Raw genomic sequence first — 21,458 nt, 5'->3', positions numbered from 1 at the left:
GGCAACTCCACAAGAATATGGGTGGGGGGCCCTGGCAAGATAACGGTGGCCTTTTTCTCCCCACATAATGTCACGTCGATTTGGCAACTCATATCTGGAAAAAATGGAAGATCACTCTCTAAGAGAGTGAACATTAGGAACTCATTGGGGTCAGTAGCTCTCTAAATTGTATCTTTTCTTCATCTTTGACATCTGGTGAGTCTTGACATTCAAACAAACACATTTAATATGTGCCCAGTTTTGTACAGTGGTTTCCTCTAAGACATCTGAAGTGTGTTTAATGGGCCTAGTTAGTTATTCTCTGGTCATCTGGGGTATGTTCTCGGTATTCCCTGTTCAGATGTGGACACTTACAAGAAGGTGACATCGCCTCTGGAGCCAGACTCTCTGGACGTGAATCCTGGCTTGCTAGTTCCATGACTGCCAGAAAGTTAACTGTTCTTTCTGTTGTCCCATTTCTCATTTGTAAAATGTGAATACTGACAAATTCTGCAATGGGATATCAGGATTATTAAATAAGTTAATATTTAAAAATATTTGGAACAGTGTCTAGCATATACTAAGTGCTTTATAAGAATCTGTTAAATAAATTTTACAGTAACAAAAAATGGCAACTCAAATGATGAACACTAACTTGGAAGATGTAGCTTGGTGTGATTCAGAATCTCCAACAACAAAGACATGCCTTAAATTTAAATATGAATGCCCTCTCATTTCCGCACAAGAAATTAAAATTCAAGGGATGAATCCTGAAACTGTTCATAATGGGTATATTCGTATGAACCCAAACTGGAAATAATCCAAATGTCCATCAATAGGAAATGGCTAAGCTGTGGAAATGGGTAATACAGTTGAACAATAAAGGGACTAAGGTACTGATAAGTGCAAAACCTAGAAGAATCTCACAAATATATGTTGAGCAAAAGAGTCCCTGTTACATGGTTTCTTTTATATGAGGTTAAAGATCAACAATACAAATATATAGTGATATAGTTAAAAGACCGATTTCTTGGGTTGAGGTGGGGCAGGAGGGTTGACTGGAAAGGATGAGATAACTTTCTAGGAAGATGGGAATATTACTTTTCTTTATTTGAGTGGTGGTAACATGGAATATATATTTGGGTGAAAAAACCTCATCAAATGTATATCTAAGCTCTGTGCATTTTACTCTGTAAATTATATTGCATATGCTCAGGAACAGTCAGGGCAGAGTCCTGAACTTTCAGAACATATCTGTGTGACCCCCACTGTGTTCAGTCTGATCATCACCCAGGAAGCAGAGGCGAGGTGATGCTCCTGTTCTGGAGAAAGCCACATTTAGTGACCAGTCTGCCTTACCCAAGTGTGGGGATCAGCAGGAAGGGAGCGAGGGAAAGGGAGAATGCTTGTTCAGTTCATTTCTGAGGAAGCTGTTCCACTGCCCAACAGTGGAAGCACAGAAGGCTCGCCCAATACCCTGCTTGCCCATCTACTGTTGAGTAGCTTTTGTGATAAAAAAGCTTACCACTGAGCACCTGAAAACTGTCCAGAAAGCTGAGCACATGGCACAGATTAGATGCAAGAGCCACAGTGCTCAGCTGATTGGAGAAAAGCAGAAAACATGACCAACAGAAAATAATGTTGAAGCAGGGAGGCACCACTGACAGCTCCAGGAGAGGGCGGGGCGGGCCGCAGGCCGCGCAGCCTCCCCCACCAGACACACATGACGCACTTCTGACTGAGTCACATGTCTGATGCAGTGTCAGCCTCTGCATCAAAATCAGCCCTTAGCTTTTGCCGCTCTACTATGGAGGACGTGGCCGCGTTCACTGCGAGGGTGGATCTAGGCAGCGATGTTCGCAGCCCATCAGAACGAGCCCTGACCGTGGATATCTATGTGAGTGAGCCTGATGTCATTTTGTAGCACGATTTGTTTCCAAAGTTTGTGGCCTCAAAGAGCAGTGCCTTAAAATCGCTAGTTTGAAGTTTTCCAAGTGGTGGACCAAACAGCTAGGCTCTTTGGCAATAGCCCCAGAATCAATGAGAATCTAACCAGGCTCATCAAAGGGGGGTATTGCCAGAACTCAGGAGTAGAATTGAATCCTATCCACTGAGAGGAGAGGCCACGTCTGTTCTCAGGTCTCCCGTGTGGACCCCGAGGCTGAACAGCCGCAGCAGCCCAACGGGCACCATCTGGTTTCAGCTCAAACTATATGCAGACCGGGCCCAGGCATGTAGTTTATTGTGAAAACAAACTGCAGCTATAAAAACATATGACTCACAAACATAGTGTTGAAGAAATGACTTCCTACACCCCCCAAAAATTGCTGTATGATTTTGTTTATAGAAAGTTCATTTAAGGGCAAACTTCAACCATTGATGCCACTTCCAGACGGCATCCACAACGTGAACTTTAGAAGAAACTTCTCAGCAGGCACTTGATTAATTCGGGCACTGTGACTTTACTCTGGAAGGAAAAGCCACCCATACATCCTCCCTCCTCCCTCAGAGTGACATTTCTGACACTGGTCTTTTTCAGTGATCAGAAATCTGCAATGGAGACAGTTCCGGTCACTAGGCCCTATTTGGGGTACTTCTCTTCCCGTCCAGTGAAATATCATAATTGCCGTTTCCCTTAGAGCTTCTATTTCCAGCAATGGGGCTTTGCATGAGCTCTGTATGGTGACAGGGCTTCCACGGAATCTCGTAAGCAGACATTTTTAGTTTTGTGCCACAGAGGCTACTGCTACCGTCTGTTCTTGTGGAATTGCTTAGGTTTAAGCCTTTATTAGGAGCAGTCACTCATCTGTGGACAGAATAGATAGACCATAAGCTGCATGTACCCATTAAAGTCAACATCCACAGGGCCAACTTAACTAAGGTGAGAGTAATAAAAGGTGACTGCACCAGTAAATGTCTGAGCAAAAGCTTTGACTAACCAAGCAGGGCAGAATTGATGCCTCTTTTGGGCCCTAGGCACTATGCCTTCAGAAACTTCTTAATATAATGAAGTTAAAGTTCTTAATGAAATTTTAAAAAGTTATTTTAAAATATTGAAAATTATACTTCCTGACTGCATTGGTATAAAGACAAACCCAAGCTGGATTATATCTATTTCTTTTCTTCAGATTTTTAAAGAAATGAAAACATTGTCAGGGGCTCCTAAAAGCATGTGGCTTTCGGTATTAGGCCTTCTGTGTCCACACAGTAAGTTGGCCTGCCAGTGGGTCAACATGCCCTGCCCTCACAGGAAAATCGAAACTCCAACCCCAGGCCTTGAAGACTCCGTGTTGGGTTTTGTTACTTATTTCTCAGGGATCTTGGCCAATGTAACAAAATGGTGAAGTCTTGAGGGAGTCCAATAAATAACACCTTTTATCCCTCCCAAAGGCAGAAGACAACAGGAAGGGAGATGGGGGTCAAAGTACCACCTTTATTACCAATCAACGCGATGTTGAAGGCTGCCGTCCATTTGACTCTTATATTTACTGTAAGAATTAGGAAAATGTACCCACGCATTTGCTGGCAATCTTGGACTGAAGCCGAGCGCTCCACAAGGCAGGTAAGAACTGGCTTCCGAAGTAACAGCGGCCACTGCCTCTCCTGGTAGGAAGGCGGCTCCTGAGATTCTTCCCAGATTCTTCTCCCCACGCTCGACACAGATTGGCCCCTTAGTGCAGGGGTGGGGGGGAGTGGAAATCATAAGGAACTGCTGAGAGAGATCAACCAAGTTCAGAGGACGTGCTTCCCTCCAAAGCGCCCATGTTAAATGTCAAGAATATTTAGGAGCTTTCCAAGGATTAGCAGGATAGGAGAGGAATTACGTTCAATATTATTTTTACTTTTAAGCATACTCTGCAGGGAGGAGAATGAAGGAATGAAACTAAAGCTTCACATCACTCAATAAACCAATCATACTTATTAAATGGTTAGGCCTACCCCTTTGAAATAAAGGTAGTTAAAAATATTTGAGGCCTTTGTTTTTCAATACACGTTATAGAAAAACAGGCATTGATTCCTGGTGGAGTTTAATAAACAATTACAATACATATGAAAGTAAGTACGAGTTTCCTTGCTCTCAAGTTCCTGTTGCCAAATTGAGTAGGACTAAAGGTGAAAAGCAAACAAAAGAAAAGTATTTGACAAAATTGCCTGTTATTGCTATAGAAAGGTTCTGGTCTAACTTCATCAAATCTGTGTTATGTCCATTGCTCAAAAAAATATGCATCAAGGGCCTTCTATATGTAAATTGGGAATACAGTGCAGCTTTGCCCTCACGGAACTACTGCCACACCTTACAGCAAAAGTGGCTCAACAGGCTCAAACACCGAAAGGAAATTATGCCCAGATTTTGACCCATAGTTTCCCAAGGACAAACAAAAGTAAATATTATTTGAAGAATGTCAAGGAGATAAAAAGTAGCCTTTGAATTCTCGGTACTACTATGACTACTAAAAAAGGTATTGTTCAGTCATGAATCATAAATATTATCAGTTGCCCACCTATTTTTCTCTTTCACATCTATGTGTAGATAAAAAAATATATCCTTATAAATTGACAGCCAAGAATTACCATAATCAGGTCACAAACACAGAACAGGTTTATTTAATAGTAGCTTAATTGAACTTGTACTTAATTAATAAATGCCAACAATGTTTCACTTTATAAATTTTTTTATATATAAAGTCTGGAGGCTTTTGTTTCCTCAGTTTTGTATCATGATAATCCACTTTATCAGTTAATTTCTTGCCCAGCCAAGGTGCAAGATTTAGTCTTGGTGGACTGTTGGTTTGTTTCATGAAGAAACATCTGGTGGTTTGCTAATCAGATTTATTTTATGGGCTTTGTATAACTGTGTAAGGTGCCCTTTTAAGTTATTCATCATTAAGATTTTCTTTAACAGGTACCCTTTCCAGTAACCACATACCTATATATCAAGCTTTGTTTTTAATCCATTTCTTTTGTCTTTTGCAACTTTGTCCCTGAATAACTCATTGGTAGGGATAACTCAACTGTTAATTTACTTTTGTTATAATTAATGGCTACAATATTGTGGCTTTTCTAGTAAGAAGTTCTTATAATAATTATTATACTTTCAATAACCACCTTAAAGTTCCTTTGATACATTAGTGCTAATAATCGCTACAGTGTCCCTGAAATACATGTCATACAACGGTACACATGGCAACACACCCACAGTTGGTTGGTGATTGGAAAAGAGTCTTGCCACAAATTCTTTACATTCAATAAAAGGTAGAGAGGCATCTAAAGAAATAATGTCACAAAGTATCTTTTGGCCACCCAAATGCTAAAAATAATTGTTTGTTACAATACAGCTTTGAGATAAAATAGGGATTCTTGGAGTCATTGTAAATGTATTTCAAAAGTAGGTTTTGTTTTTTCCGTGCTGGAGTGATTCTCAAGTAACAGTGGGTTTTCTTAAGTTCCTTATTTGCTTCCATACACACTGTAGCCTCAGTGACGGGTCACGCCAGGTGGCCTTGCTTGTGCCTCACAACGGCTTCTTACCAATAACAGGGGTCACACAGAACGTGGCCTGCTCAGAAAAAATATATCATCACAAAAGCTAAAACCTGTGTTAATTGCTGTAAACAGATCAGATTCCACCGACCGTTTCTTTTGGCTGTTGTCTTCTCACCCCCTGGGAAGACGAAGGCCAATTAGGAACCCACACTGTCCTCCTCTGTCCCCTTTGGACGGGGCAGGAACGTGGGACTTGGTGGGACCCACGACATGTGAGCTCGTTCCCTCCTTCCTGCCTCCGGAAGTAGCGAACGGAGGGAAATCGCGCCTCCCTTGGCCTGGGAACCTGAACCAAGACAGCACAGAATGGGCCTCCCGCTTCCCCCAGCAGGATCTGCAGAATGAACAGCAAGAAACCTCTGAGCTCTGAAGTCACTGAGGCTTTAAAATTGTTAGCACAGCATAACCGTAGCCTGTCCGGCTGCTACACACGATTTGCTCAGTCTGGGCCAGGCGATGGGGACGCTCCCTTAACGTGAAACGCTACAGATTCACGTTCGTTCACCCAGAAGGATGCTGGTTTCCCCGGACGGCACAGAAGGCCGAGGGGCCCGTGCGAGTGGGGCTAACCGCCCCGCACCCCTCGGGGCGAGGCTGTCCTCCTCCTGCGGGGCTGCCCTTGGCGCCCCTGTAAAACCCCCTGCGGCCCAGGCTCTGTTGAGGACCCAGCCTACAGCCTCACTGTGAGCACGTGGGATTTGATTCCTAATTAAATAGCAGGAGATTGAAAGGCATTAATAAGCGGGGAAGATCCTGTTAGCTGGTGGTGGTGGTGGTGGTGGTGGTGGTGGTGGTGTGTGTGTGTGTGTGTGTGTGTGGTGTGTGTGTGGTGTGTGTGTGGTGTGTGTGTGTGTGTGTGTGTGTGTGGTGTGTGTGTGGTGTGTGTGTGTGGTGTGTGTGTGTGGTGTGTGTGTGTGTGTGTGCGCGCGCGCGCGAAGGCCGGGCCCAGGGAATGGAAGTAGGGAAAAATGCATCAACGCTGGGTCCGCGGGTGGGGGTTGGGGTGGGGGTTGCAGAACTGACGGAACCTGGTAGTTAATTGGATGGTGGAAGAAACGAAGTAGGTTTTTAAAAGTCGAATTAACACCAAAGCGAAGGCACAACAATTTTGTGTGTGCAGTAACAGAAAATCCAGGGCACCGGATTCAACCCGTGGGGAAGCTTGGATACAACTGAAGGCACTGAGACAAGCCTCCAGTGATAAACCGCTTGGGAAGGCTGTTTAGCCTTTGTTTTAGAAAATTATGCCCAAAGAAATGTGTAATCGGTATAAATTCAAAAATATAGCCACAGACGATTATGATTTCCATATTCTAGTTCTGTGTATTTCATGGTGTTTGCCTAATAAATTGTTGGCAGTTGGCTGTCTGGCACTTTGTAACTAAGCTGAGCTTAAACACTGGAAACTGAATTATTGAACAGTAAGAACATGGTGCGTGTTCATTTTAATGAACCAGCTCACAAGCCAATAATGGCTTGATATTCCAGAAAGTAGAACTTGTACTGAAAGGTCTAATGCCACCAAGTGTCATTTTTAAATAATATTATACAAGGTCAGCATCTGTGGATGCTGGGGTGAAAGGAAGAATTTGAATAGAACTGGAGGACTGCCATCAGGGGCTCAGTGGAAATCAAAGAGTAGAAGATATTCAGTCAAAAAAGCACTCAGCCTTAATTGAGGTCTACTGTATCATTTTAGATAAGTAACAGCCTCGATTTCCTTCTGTGCAATATTAGTATTTGACAAGCTAGAATGAAGATGAAAAAGCATTGAGAGTAAAGGAAGTCTGTAATGCTGAAGACCACTATTCATAATGAAGACATATCTGTTACATAACAAACACTGTAAAGCAGAGCATGTAAAATGAGATGAAAAGATTAAAAAATGTGAATAATGGAGACCTTAGCATCTCTCAATCCAAGAAAAGCAAGATAACAAAAATTAATAATGATATAAAAGACATAAATAATATAACCAATAAGGTAGATCTCACAGATAAATATCAAATTCTCTATGCCGTCCATGGGAAATATATTGCCTTTTCAGGTACACACTGGATATTCACAAAAGTGACATCTTAGGCCACAAAGAACACCTCAATAATCCAAAGGACAGAAATAATACAAACACCACTGTCTGCCTCCATGAAATAAAATCCGAAATCAGTTTAAACGATCTAAGGGAAGTGGGTCCTTCCTCTTGGAAATTTAAGACACACACACAATTACACACTCCTCTGTCAAAGGAGACAGAAAGTTTAAGCACAGCGTATGAGAAATCTTAGCAGAGATGCAAAGCAGTTATCAGAATGATAAAAATGAAAATATATCAATTAACTCTCTGATCCCTGTAGCTAGTAAATCAAGGGAAAGTGGAATGAAAAAAATCGATAATTTAAGACCCCAAATGAAAGAAAACAAAGGACAGTAGAATTAGGAAATGTAAGAGATATTTATTTGAAAAAAATAACTAATTAAATAATGAATAAAAGGAAAAAGCACAAATATAATTAGATTAATGATTAGTAACCATCAAAAATAGAAGAACAGCATCTCATGGGAATTTCTACCCAATTTTAAAGATCAGTTAATTCAAATGCTGCTTACACAATCCCAGTGCACAGGAAAACAAGGAAAACTTAAAAATTCATTTTCTAATTTGAGTATAATGTTACAACCCAGAAAAGAAAAAGAGAGCAATTTCACTTATGAATATTTATGACAAAAACTTGAGCAATTAGCAAAGAAAGCCAAATAGCATATTAAAAATTAATCATGACCAAGTGGAGTTTATTCTGGGAATGCAAAATGGTTCAATATCAGAAAATTGATTCATATAATCCATTATATTAATAGAGCATCTCAGTTTGGGCTGTTATAACAAACTACCATAGAATTGGTGGCTTATATAAACAACAAATTTATTTCTAACAGTTCTGGAGGCTTAGAAGTCCAGGACCTCAGAGCTGGCAGTTCCAGTGTCTGGTGAGAGCCAGCTTCTGATTCACAGATGGGCAGGCTTTTCACAGTGTCTGCACATGAAGGAAGGGGCAAGAAACTTCTCTGGGGTCCCCTTTGTAAGGGCACTCACCTATTTATGAGCGCTCCGCCCTCATGACCTGGTCAATCACCAAAGGCCCCATCTCTTAATACCATCACATTGGGAGTTAGGATTTCAACATACGAGTTTTGGGGTCACAAACGTTCAGTCTACAGCATAAAATTAGACAATCACCTCCAAAGATAGAGAAAATGCATTTAAAAATAATTCAACACTCATTCATGTCAAGAAAATTCTCAATAAAAAAGGAATTAATGGATTTCCTTAGTATCAACATTATATATAAACACACATAAGAACACTTCAGAAAGCCGGCATATTGCTTGATGGAGAAATGAAAGGAATTTCCTGTTAAAAGAACAAGAAAAGGATGCCAGCTATCTCCATCATTATTGAGCATTATATTTGAAATATTAGCCACTGCAGTTGGACAAGAGAAAACTATCAGAAATATAAGAATTGGAAAGGAAAAGGTAAAGTGTTCTTTAATGCACATACGACTTTATACCTAGAAAATCCAGAGAAACAATTGGAGAATAAGAGAATCCCTTACCCCATCCCTATTCTATTTTGGACTTACATTGATTGTTTTGGGCACTGCCAGTCACTCAAGTTCAAAACCATAGTGTCATAACAATTTTAATTTCATTAGTGCTTTTACAATCTACTCTCCTCCATGTTTTGAAGATCCCACATCTAAGCAGTTGCTAAATGACATGGATTTTGCCTTTGAAACATCCCTTTTAGTCTCCTTTCTTCTCCCCAATATAGTCATCCTCAGGGGCTTACTCTTTACATGTAGGGTACGCATGGCTGCCAGTTCAGTGATGCTACCTTTAATATGTAACTTCCTGTGACATAAAGTCCCAATTCCTTGGCCTGGTGTCCTACACATAGACCCTTAATTGACCTTTCCAGCCTTAGTTTGCCCTAATCCTTTATACAGAACATTGTATGGACCAGTTTACTGAGTATCTCTTTTGAAATACTCTTTCTGGACAACATCTGCAACAATATGCACCCTTTCTGTGAGTCATCCTATAGTGAGGACACCTACCACGTGTTTAGACAGTCAAGGATTTTACAGATACAGCATCGTCCCACTTCTTCAGTCGTGCGACTTCCTCCTCCTCTGGTCACACGACCCTGTGACTCCCTTGGTACATATGTTTCATATTTCATATTTCTGTATTTTAATATTCTACTAGAATATGACTTTCATGAGGGTCATTTGCCACACAGAAGGCATTCAATAATTAGTTGCTTTATTGAATAAACTGTGGCTTCACAGAAAACAAAAATTAAGGTTTTACATTCAACCAACCATCTCTCCGTAGCTCATAGTTTACCCACGTTTAACAACCTGGTTCTAGTCCAAGTTAACAGGGCCTCTGCCATAGTGTCGTCTCAAAGCCTAGAACTGGTACAAGGTGGGCACTTGGAATAACCCTAACTTCATGGTTATATGAAAATTAGTGGTAGTGAGTAAGAAACAAGGGCTCTAAACGCTATAGCATCAGGGTCAGACCGTCATTTTCTAGTTTGCACCTAGCATATTCTAGGCCAGAGGTGTTAACCTCTTTTAGTTTACAAATGCAAAATTTAAAAAAGTTTCAGGGGGATTACTGGACCCTTTGAATCCCATTTTGATAATTAGAAAAAAATCGCTAGCTGCGAAAGGTACAAAGTTGTTGTCAAAATATTTACGGTCAGGGGTTGGCACAGTCCGAACCCTCTCTCCCGAGGGCTATTTTAAGTTCTTATACTTTCTGCTGTACAGCAATGCCACAGCCGTGATCTCTTCTGATGCGAAGGACTCCGGCCATCCTTTTATCGGAAGTTCTGTTACAATGCAAGTAATTAGAATTGACGGTATCAGCCGTTATACTCCCAACAGCTTTAGCTGCCGTTGGAAGGCAAAGCATTATTAGGGGCTGCGGTGAAGGCGGACGGAGCGGGGCGGCCCGTACCCTAAACCGTCCCCTCTCCCTCCGCCGCACCCTCCAGAAAAGCTTAACGTCTGTCTCTGCGCTGGACGAAGGGGGTGTCCGGCGTTTGGTACGGAGCTGCTTCCAACGCGACGCGTCAGGACGCCCTCCGCACCACCTCGCCGCGCTGCTGGCTTCAAGGGCCGCTTAGTGACACCTCAGCAACCGGGAAGCCGCAGGCGCAGACCACCGGATCGAAGGCCCGAGAGAGGAGGGCGGGCGCGCGGGCGGACGAGGTGGGGACGCGAGGGCGGCGGGGGTCGGGCATTCCGCGGAGGCCCCGCCCCCAAACTCGCCGCTGGTTGGCGGCGGCCGGCGGCTGGAGGCGGGCACGCGGCCCAGTCCCTCCCTTCCGGCGCGGGCCCGCCCACCGATGGGTGTGTCCTGAGGCAGGCGCGCGCGCGCGCGCGCGTACGTGGGAAGACCGGAAGGGAGGCGCGGCTGGGGCGGTGGCGGCGGCGGCGCGTATCGCACGGGGCCGGTCCGCGGCTGGAGCGGAGTCCGCGGTGTGCGTGCGGAGCCGGGCCCTCTCACACGGTCGCGATGAACACGGTGCTGTCGCGGGCGAACTCCCTGTTCGCCTTCTCGCTGAGCGTCATGGCGGCGCTCACCTTCGGCTGCTTCATCACCACCGCCTTCAAAGACCGGAGCGTCCCGGTGCGGCTGCACGTCTCGCGGATCATGCTGTGAGTGCGGAGGCCCAGCGGCGGGCGGCGCGGCGGGCCGGGGCGGGGACGCCGAGGCGGGGCCTCCCGGTGGCGCTCGGCCCCGAGGCAGACGTGCGGGCGACCCTCGCGTCCTCCGTCCCAGCTCCCACCCTCCGCCGCAGATTCCCGGGCTTGCTCTTAAATTTTCATTGTGAGTGTTGCTCGGGCCGGCGCCTCCGCCTGCTTCCGGTTCCTCAGACCCCACCCCCCCGCCCTCGCCTGGCCAATGAGGGAGCCCCACAACAGCGCGCCGCGCCCGCGCCCGCCGCACGGCGTGACGTTCCCGTTCTGCGGTCGCTCCAGGCTGGCGGGGTGCTAGGGGGCCCTGTAAAACCGGACGTCCTAGCTCTCTGGGACGGCGTGTTTTTCATCTAATATTTAGGAGCAGACCTCTTGAACAAATCTGTGAAAATGCCGAAGACTGTGTTTCGGAATGACATTGCCCTCTCGCCAGTGCCCGTCTTAATCCTTGATAATTTTCTCTAGCACGTTTTTCTTTGATAGGCTGCGTTTCCTCTCCCCGACCCCCTTCTCAGGTCTTCTCTATTCCATCTCCCACCAAGTTCTCTCCACTTCTTAGGCCTGAGTTTTCTTCATTTCTTTGTCAGAATCGCCAACATGCCAGCCATCTAAATAGTTACCCCCAACCCCCCGATTAAAAAAAATTTTTTTTGCTATGTTTATGTTTGTTAGATAGTGTTTTTTAAATTCAAAATGACCCCGGGTTTAAATCAGCACGGGCAGCACTGAGGGTTTAAAAGGAGCTTGGTGCCTAGTAAAGACTCAGTAGCTGTTGAGCAAGTGTCTTAATCATTCGGGACCTCACTGCCTTTTGTCTAAAATGGAAGTAATATCCAATCTGTAGGCTTGCTGTTTATTTGGGGTAATTATTAAAAATATAATAGTGGACCTGACACGGACACAGAGTAAGCAGTCAGTAAAGAGCAGTTGTTGCTATCTTAATTTTCCACACTACACTGTAGTCACCTGTAACTGTCTTCTTATTCTACCAAATTGCTTTAAGCCAAGCATTTTCATTTTCTTTGAGTGTCACACTCCGTTTACTCCCTCCCCTTTTGTTAGTCAATCTTTCTTAAGGTATGTGGAGAAAATTGCTTTTACATTGGATTAGGATAAATATCCTGTTCTCACACTTAAAAGTTTCTCTTAATTTTTATTTGTTTCCTTGTGGGATTGCTGTTTCACCTGTGATTACTACTACATCCTTTCACTTTAAGGAGTTATATGAATTTTATATGCTGTTAGGTTTGAAGGATAGTAAAACTTCTGTCTTTTCGTTTAGGAAAAATGTAGAAGACTTCACTGGACCTAGAGAAAGAAGTGACCTGGGATTTATTACATTTGATGTAACTGCTGATATCCTTTAAGAAAATGTTTCATTGCCCTTTCTATAGATGTATAATAATTCAGTGGTCTTTAGTTATTTGGGGGACATTGAGTATGACTATGCCCTGAATCAGCCAAACTTTGGAAGTTTCTATACCTATGTTTTCTTCAGTAAAACAGTGTTATTACCTCATTCACACCTCAGTAAAACTTACTTCTAGATTCATGAGTTATGATTGCATGAACATTAACTTTTTCACAGAAACATGCAATAGATTGAAAGCTTCAAGAGAATTTGAATTTAATTTGGGGAGAAAAAAGTTAGATCATTTAGATTAAAGAAAGAAAAATGTTACCAGTGCTCAACCTACCTAGATGGAGTATTTCATGTGTAATCCCAAAGGATATGCCCGTATATTATAGCAGAGAGAAACATATGGTAAAAAAGTAGATTGCTTTATTATGGTTCAGAAGGCCAGTATCAAAATGATTATTGGTAAGCCATGTAGCATTTTGCCATTTTACTTCTTTTTATAAGTACTTTATAAATAAGAAATGTATCTTGACAATTGGAAGAGTTACTTTAAAGTGGGGATGGTTTAACATTTTCTCTTTATTTTGAGTTTCCACCTGTTGACAGCTCTGATCATTTTGGCAGGTGTAATCTTCTTCAGGGTCTTACACAGTATCTTGGCAGTGTTCTTCCCTCCCACTTCTAACTGGACCTCACCTGCCTTTTTAAGACCACAGGATTAAAATTGGTTATGGAGATTGAACTGTCTGAAGCTTGTGTAAAGCAGTATCTCAACAGCTGAAGCAGATCTTGTTCCTGGGGTGTTTACCTGGTAGGCCTTTTCCCTACCATGGAATTATTTTGATTTTTTTAGAAATGAATTACTGGTTTAGAAGTAGACTGGGAATCACTTCTGTAGGCACTCTTGTAGGAAGTAGAGTGCACTATGATAAAAGTCCTGTGCTGAACTGTGTGTCTGCCTTCAGGTCTTCATGATATTTTAAGAAAATCTGCTCGAGTAAGGGAGTTCGGATCTAGTGTGAAAGTAGTGACTTTTTGTATTGGAGAACTATAGTGGGATCTCATGGTATCTCAACTGCTGTATGTATACATTGTCAATCTCATCATTTATTGTTTAGTAAGATTTTCTTGGTTCTACTAAAACTTGAAATTGTGCCTGTCATATAAAGAGCTAGCCTAGACTTCTCATTCTAAAATAGTGATTCTTGTGGGTACATATCTACAAGCAGAATGTAAAGAATGTGTTGTCAGTATATAAACATAAAACAACTTTACAGACGGTGCTTAATAAAAACTAAACATTTCAGTTCATTTCTCAGTGCTACCAGTCTTGGTATTTAGTTGCATATTCTTACCACAGCACTTCATGGTTTGAGACATTTTGTTCTCTACTAGCATGTGTCCAAAAGCAACATGTACAATTTATTATACTTGGTTGAATTTTGTGGGCTTAATTCACACTTGCATATCATTAAATTTAAATTGTGATGATTGGCTGTACTTTAGAACTCCAGTGGAATCATATATGCAGGAAATATTAAATCTTAGACATAGCGAGGTGATATTACAGAAAACTAAATTTTGTATTCATTTTCTTACTAATCAAAGTATCTCAGCTACTAATACTTAAGAGAAGCAGGGGATGCTGATAATCTCACTTTTTTTTTATTTTGGAATGGCCTGGATTTTAAAATATATTTGTCTTTTACATATGTTTATTAAATAAGTGGCTTGATATGTTTCTGGACCATTTCTCCTTTTCTTTATATTTTAGTATCAGTATTGCTGTGGATAATTAATCCAAAAATAAGATCTTTTTAAAAGACGTATGCTGAGTTATGATGTATGTATTCCTTAATGTGTTTACATCTAGAGAATATATTTGATTGGAATGTTAAGCAGTTGTTTCTTTATCTATCAGCAGAATATTCAACAAAAAATAATGTAAGTATATATTATGTAAGCACGTAAGTATAAATATAATATAAGTACGTAGAAGTATTTTAATACATATTTAGAACCTAATTCTTTATGAAAGAATATACATTTTTTATATTCACAGTATCTGACTTGAGTAGTTTCATGGAAGTCACAAGCCTGTGGAGGGACGATCCTACTAAGGAAATAACCTTTGGTAGCTTCTCTCTTTTTTCCTCCTGTCTCTGAGCTCTCTAGCTTGTCATCCCCAGAATGGTGTGCATGCAAGGTGATCCATACATACATAAGGAGAAGAGTCAAGAGCTGCTGTTTCTTCTCTTACAAATCTAAGAAGAGTTGCCAGTTTTTCAGTTAATTCAGCTTTTTACTTGATGTTAGGATGTAGTGGCAACTCCCTGCCTCCTTGCCTGCCATACTGGAAAGTGGAAGTCTATTTATGTATTTCTCAATTTAAAATAATAGAGAAAGAAGTTAAACTTCGCCAGTACTTGCTGTGTGGACTGAACACTCGTGCTGTACTCAGTCCTCAAGTCAGATAGTCACGTGCCTCCTACAACCTGCAGATACTCCGGAGGGGAGAAACACTATAGGCAGGAGGCTGACCATGCTACACACATTCTTCATTCATTCACTTTCAGCATTCTGCGAAGTCTTGCAGTACAATCCAGTTGAGTTATATTATCTAATCCTCACAAACTGGTAAAATGGCTTTAAAGGATACCTGCAAAGAGATAAGTTTGAAGGTAAGACTAATGGTCCAAGCATGTGTAAGCAACAGGAAAATGGTAGAGCTGATATGTTTGTGCTCAGAATTGGAGACAATTTCCAATAAGATCAGAAAGGATGTTCTTGAATGGTGAGTGTACTAGGAAATGGGGAGGTAGCTCAGCTGTAGTTCTGTTAAAGCTAAAATACTTTTTCCACAGCTATGATTAGAGATAGATGGCAAGATAATTGAATCAACAAAATTTGTGATGCCTGTTTACAACTCTTACTTAACCAAATATTTAATTAAAAACCATAAAAACAACTAATTTTTTTTTTTTGAGAGGGCATCTCTCATATTTATTGATCAAATGGTTGTTAACAACAATAAAATTCTGTATAGGGGAGTCAATGCTCAATGCACAATCATTAATCCACCCCCAGCCTAATTCTTGTCAGTCTCCAATCTTCTGAAGCATAACGAACAAGTTCTTACATGGGGAACAAATTCTTACATAGTGAATAAGTTCTTGGTGAACAGTACAAGGGCAGTCATCACAAAAACTTTCGGTTTTGATCACGCATTATGAACTATAAACAATCAGGTCAAATATGAATATTCGTTTGATTTTTATACTTGATTTATATGTGAATCCCACATTTCTCCCTTTATTATTATTATTATTTTTTTAAATAAAATGCTGAAGTGGTAGGTAGATGCAAGATAAAGGTAGAGAACATAGTTTAGTGCTGTAAGAGAGCAAATGCAGATGATCAGGTGTGTGCCTGTAGACTATGTGCTAATCCGAGCTAGACAAGGGCAATAAAACATCCACCGATGCAGAAGATTTCTCTCAAAACGGGGGGTGAGGTTCTAAGCCTCACCTCTGTTGATCCCCAATTTCTCACCTGGTGGCCCCCCTGCGACTGTGCCTGTCTTAGGTTGTTTCTCCCTTGAGGAATCTTACCCGTCTCTGGCTAACCAGTCATCTTCCGGGGCCATACAGGGAAATGTAAAGTTGGTAAGTGAGAGAGAAGCCATCTTGTTTGAAAAGGTTAGCTTTTTACTTCTTTGCAGATTTGGAAAAAAAACAACTAATTTTTGAATCATCTCAGAGTATTTTAAAATCTGTCAGAATTTTTGTGTTCTCTTTTTATAATATGTGATGTGAACTGTTTTGGTAATCTTACTAAGCCGTATATCTACAATTAATATCTCTGTCTATTGAGAGATATTTTCCTTTGTTTTGGAGTTGTATGGGGTTCTCCAATTTCAGTACTTAGTCTTTTTAATCATAGTGTTTATCAGAAGTTTTATAATTAAAAGCTATTAAGCTATTAGACTAAAACCTATTATAACACTATTAAAGCCATTAGTTTATGATTGAAATTTATTAGTCCAGTCTGACTCAGAGCTTTTGTTGCAGATAGAGTTAAGAGTTGAGATATTTATATAGAGTATTGCTGAAACAGAAATCTAAAAAGTATAAATATGATTGCCTTTGATCAGTGAATTAAAATACAAAGGTGAAATCTATGGAATGGACAATGTACTTCGGTGTTGTTTTTACCTGAGTTACCCTTAGGTTTGTTATCAATGTAGCCTGAAGATAATTTGTAGTTAGAGGTGAGTTTTCTGTATTTTATTTGAACTGTATTCATTTTCAAGAGATGATGAGTTCACAAACTAATTGCTGATTGGTTTGATTAGTTAAGTGGGATTTTTAGCATTTCAATTGTACATTTTTTTTAAATGTATCTTTCATGCCAGATAGTTTGTTAGGTACTAGGAGTATTGGGTTAAATAGTTTTGATTCCTGCCTTTGAGAGTCAGCAAAATGTTAAAATGAACAGATAGAAAAGCTCTTCTGAAGGTAAGAGTAACAAATGTATGCACACATGAACTATTCTACAAGTCTCAGCAAATTATCCAGATATGTCACCTTCTTGGTGTATGTCTGAATTGCATCTAACATATCTAAATTACATTCATGATTCTGGTCTATCTCAGCATGATTAGTGAGTTATATAAATTGGAATGTGACAGAATGGTGAATGAATAACTGTGCTTAAGTCTTTTCACTTAGCCATATCTTTGATTCTGTGTCCTTCTTTAGGCTTGATGTTTCTGTTAAATGTTAGAGGCTTTAAGGTGAAGATTTGAACCCTCTTTTAGAAATAACTGTCCCACGTTTTTCCAGTAAATGTAGTCACCACATGCTGGGCAATTGGCCCCACAATGCTAACGGATGACAGCTGAATAAGAACATTTCTTGGGAATGAGTAGCAGTCTCCAATGTGTTTGCTCTCCATTCATGCCCCTAATTTTCTAAATTAAACATGTTTATAGTATATTAAAATACTGGTTTAAAAGAATCTGATTTCTAGACTTTTGCCATAATGCAATAATGGACCTGTGTTTTGTAATTTAAAGGAAAAATATTAAAAAGACTACATTTTTTTAGTGATTCCTTGATAATTTTTAAACCTCAGAGATACGTAAGTTTCCATGGCAGACTGGCAGCAGTGACCCATCTTGGCATTGTGATGGAACCGGAATTGGTTCTCTGTTTCTCTGGCCCTGTACAGGGTCCGCACTGAGCTGGAGTGCCTCAGAAATTTTACAGGGAGAAGTGATTTAAGAGAATGCTTTCCTTCCAGGGATTCTGATCTTTTCTGTTTCTCCAAGGGCCTCACTCTGGAGAACAAATACGTCTTAAAGTTCGTATTAAGTTTTGAGGGTCCTAAATATAGGGTTGCCTCAGCGAAAGGAATGCTTTCCTTTAAGGAGATAATCTTTCTTTTGTTCAAGAAAAGTTTACCCCTTCTTATATGTATTCACTTGTCACCATTTTATATGCGTTGAGATTTTATCAGTTTCCTCAAAGTTGTATTAATTATTAGAAGTTAAACGATTTGCTTACCAGTACTTGAAGTGTGAGTAACCAGCGTGCTATTTCTAAGTTGCCTGATTAATGTCCATTTTAATGTAGGCTCTGAACCAAGTTGTCCTTTGGGACAAGATTGTTCTGAGAGGTGATAATCCGAAGCTGCTGTTGAAAGATATGAAAACAAAGTATTTTTTCTTTGACGATGGAAATGGTCTCAAGTGAGCAATTGTTATTTTCTACATTTAAAGAAATGTGTAATGCATTTATATATATATAAAAAAAAAACCAGAGGGTAAAAAGAGGAAAGTTGAGAGAGAAGAAAAGTATTTGTACAGATTTGACCTGGAGGGTGGGGTAGAAATGCTGCCATACAAACTGGGGTGGATCTAAGATGCAGGTTGAGCTCTCAGCACTACGGGAAATGGTATAGTCAGGCTAATGAAGGCCTGTAGCTTCTGTTATGCATACGTCAGGGCGGTAGTGCTGTGATGTCAAAGGGCCCCTCTTGGGATATGAGTGGCAGAGAAACCTTACTGAGGAAGCAGCATTGTTCTGCGAGTTGAAATTGAGATTTTCTGTTTTGGTTCTCTTAACTTCTCTGGACCACTGTTCCCATTTATGCCAAATGAAGAAATTAGAATGGTTGATCTTTGGGGTCCTTTTAGCTCTTACAGTCTTGTGAGTAAACATTTGCAAGGATTTTAGGGGAGGCTATTTGAGCCATACCTTGGGCTTTGCAGGGAGAAATCTCTCCCCATGAGAGGTGATTTGCTCAAGTTTGTCCAGCTTGATAATGACAGAATCAGGTTTCAAATCACTGTCTTCTGATTTCTCCCTCAAATCTCTTTCTATATTCTCCGTGGTTTTTGGTGACTAGATAGTAACTGCAAGTGTGACTGAGCTTATGTTGGTCGTGATGGGATACCTGCAGATGCTGGCATTGCTCTTGGAGTTCAGAAAATTGGGGAAACTTCTGTTTGTAGATTAGGATTCCAGTTAGGAATAGCTGATGATAAGTAAAGTATTTGATGCATCAGTGCTTGAATTGAAGTGTTTTTATAGAACTCCAAAAGTTTCCGCTGACATGTTTATTTTATCTTTTTACAGGGGAAACAGGAATGTCACTTTAACCCTATCTTGGAATGTTGTACCAAATGCTGGAATTCTACCTCTTGTGACAGGATCAGGTCATGTATCTGTCCCATTTCCAGATACATATGAAATAACAAAGAGTTATTAAATTATTCTGAATTTGAAACAGCATATTTTTATACTTAGTGAATCGTATCTCATTTTTCTCTTCCCTTGCCTCTTTCTTTGTTTTTGGTTGTTAATTAATTTTGGTGAGGGGGAGGTGGGTATAAGAACTAATGTCAAAAGGCCTATTTGAAGGGAAAGGTTAATGTGCAACTTAAACTTAATTTTACAGACTAAACAAAAGGCCACCAAAGTGGAGTATTACAAGAATAAAATAACTACATAATAAGGATTTGTAAAACATTTATATTTGAAGTATTCCCTGTATTTCCATTATTCACAGAGTTAAAGTAAGCATGAAGGATAGTTCAAACTTTCAGGTCCCTGTGGAGTTACAAGAATTCTGTTTTATGCCTTGGATTCATGCAAGTTCACATGGATGTGATTTAGAAGTAGACATTCCCTTCTGTCTTAGGGTCTGTGTGATTAGTGGAGAAGTTAGTACAGTTATTTGTGAGAAGCCTGGTTTAAGAAACAGCCAGAAGTGATGGAATTTTTTTCCATTCATCTTAGGAATGCCCATAATGCTTGTTTTCTTACAGGTGACTAGCAGCTTTCTCCACTTAAAGACTAAATACCTCTTTATATGCTATAAATCATTCTAACTCATTTTAAAGTCTCTTAAGTCAACCAGATGTATGTCTTTCAGTGCTTTCTCTAAAAATCTTCCTTTGTATTATTTCTTTGATATTTTTAGCATTGCCATTGAAACTTGGAAATGTTTGCATGGTTTACCCTCTGAGTTAAGTTTGTTCTACTGAGCATGCCTAGTGCCACTGCGTGGTAATTCTTTAAAGGTTTTTGCAGGTCCATATTTTAATAATTATTGGAGTACTGGCAATGAATACTTGTTGGTGTGCTCCTCCATTTACAAGCATTCTCCCATATTCTACTGTGTGTTATCCTCAATAATCTAATGAGGGTGAGTAGTGCAGATGTCAGCTCTTTGCAGATGAGGAGACCAATCCCCAAGTTCATTGGGTTGCTTCAGGGTTTCATAGCTGGCAGGGAAGGAAGTCAAAACTTGAACTCAGATCCAATTCTCTAAGTTTATTCTTTCTCCCACACCTTAGATGATAGACTAATCAAAATTCACTTACAGTTTTCATTACATTTCTTGTCATGTTGGACACCCTTTCTGTCACTCCCAGAAGAGGCTTCCCATCCTGTATGGAAGTGACTAATTTTCGAGCTGCCAGCAATTTACATTGAGGTAATAATCTCACTTCATTCTCTGTATAAATTAATATTTCTTATGTTAAAAGTGTAAGAATCCAAATGTATTTAGAAATAATGTAGAGATTAAATAATAATACATGATTGAATATGTAATCATATTTAACAGGTGTTTTTTCTACAGTGGGCAAATAAACATCCTCAAAAGAAGCAACTACATGTCTGTAACCCTTAAAAGCAAGAGCTGACCCTGTAGTTGCTATCAGCAGTAACCAAAAAGGGCTAACATTGTCTAATGATAGTTTAATGGCTTACATTTTGTATATTTACCTCATATGAAATACATCACCACTTAATTACATTGGTTTTAGCAGCTGTTGCATGTGAGGGCTGTGTTCATGTACAAGGTCAGAGGTATAGTATCACCAGTGGTCAACTGGGTTGGGCTCCCAGCTTTTTCGTTAAACTTTGCAGGGTCTTGGCTTCTATAATTATCTGTTAATGACAGAGCTGGACTAGTTCACTTAAAATAATGGTTCTTTTATACCACGTCTGTTTATAAAATTGGTGATATCTATTCAGCAAAGATATTGAACAGAAAAGCACCTTAGTAATGGGAAGACATGGAGATGATGAAAGACTAATTAACACAATTCATGTTGAACTATTTCTGTTAGTTTTTACACCCAGAGAATTTAACTTGTACATAGTTTGTACAAATACTAGACGTGGAAACTTAACATCTGTACGCATCAAAGCTTAAAAATGGGGTGTGTCATTAAGGGAGGCGTGCAGAATGGACCTGTCTTCTCTGTGGTGAGCGGATTTGTT

The 21,458-nt window shown here is 40.5% G+C and overlaps 1 protein-coding gene and 1 long non-coding RNA gene across 2 annotated transcripts; one reads left to right on the top strand and one right to left on the bottom strand.

The window, feature by feature from the left end:
- Positions 1-2,204: 2,204 nt before the first annotated feature.
- LOC140845255 (uncharacterized) lies at positions 2,205-3,623 on the bottom strand. Its single transcript, XR_012124062.1, has 2 exons — positions 3,491-3,623; positions 2,205-2,785 (listed from the first exon to the last, which is right to left on the bottom strand). It is a non-coding gene; the product is annotated as an uncharacterized lncRNA (long non-coding RNA).
- A 7,161-nt stretch (positions 3,624-10,784) lies between these two features.
- Positions 10,785-19,457, top strand: SPCS3 (signal peptidase complex subunit 3). Its single transcript, XM_073219203.1, has 5 exons — positions 10,785-11,258; positions 12,583-12,658; positions 14,530-14,604; positions 18,297-18,412; positions 19,302-19,457. The coding sequence occupies exons 1-5, from the start codon at positions 11,116-11,118 to the stop codon at positions 19,432-19,434; spliced, it is 543 nt and encodes a 180-aa protein (XP_073075304.1). The 5' UTR covers positions 10,785-11,115; the 3' UTR covers positions 19,435-19,457.
- The last annotated feature ends 2,001 nt before the right edge of the window (positions 19,458-21,458 follow it).

The sequence above is a fragment of the Manis javanica genome, chromosome 12 (assembly GCF_040802235.1).
Source record: "Manis javanica isolate MJ-LG chromosome 12, MJ_LKY, whole genome shotgun sequence".
NCBI classification, from domain to species: Eukaryota; Metazoa; Chordata; class Mammalia; order Pholidota; family Manidae; genus Manis; species Manis javanica.
The sequence above is the reverse complement of the archived record's forward strand: the minus strand, read 5'-3'. Positions and strand labels throughout refer to the sequence as shown.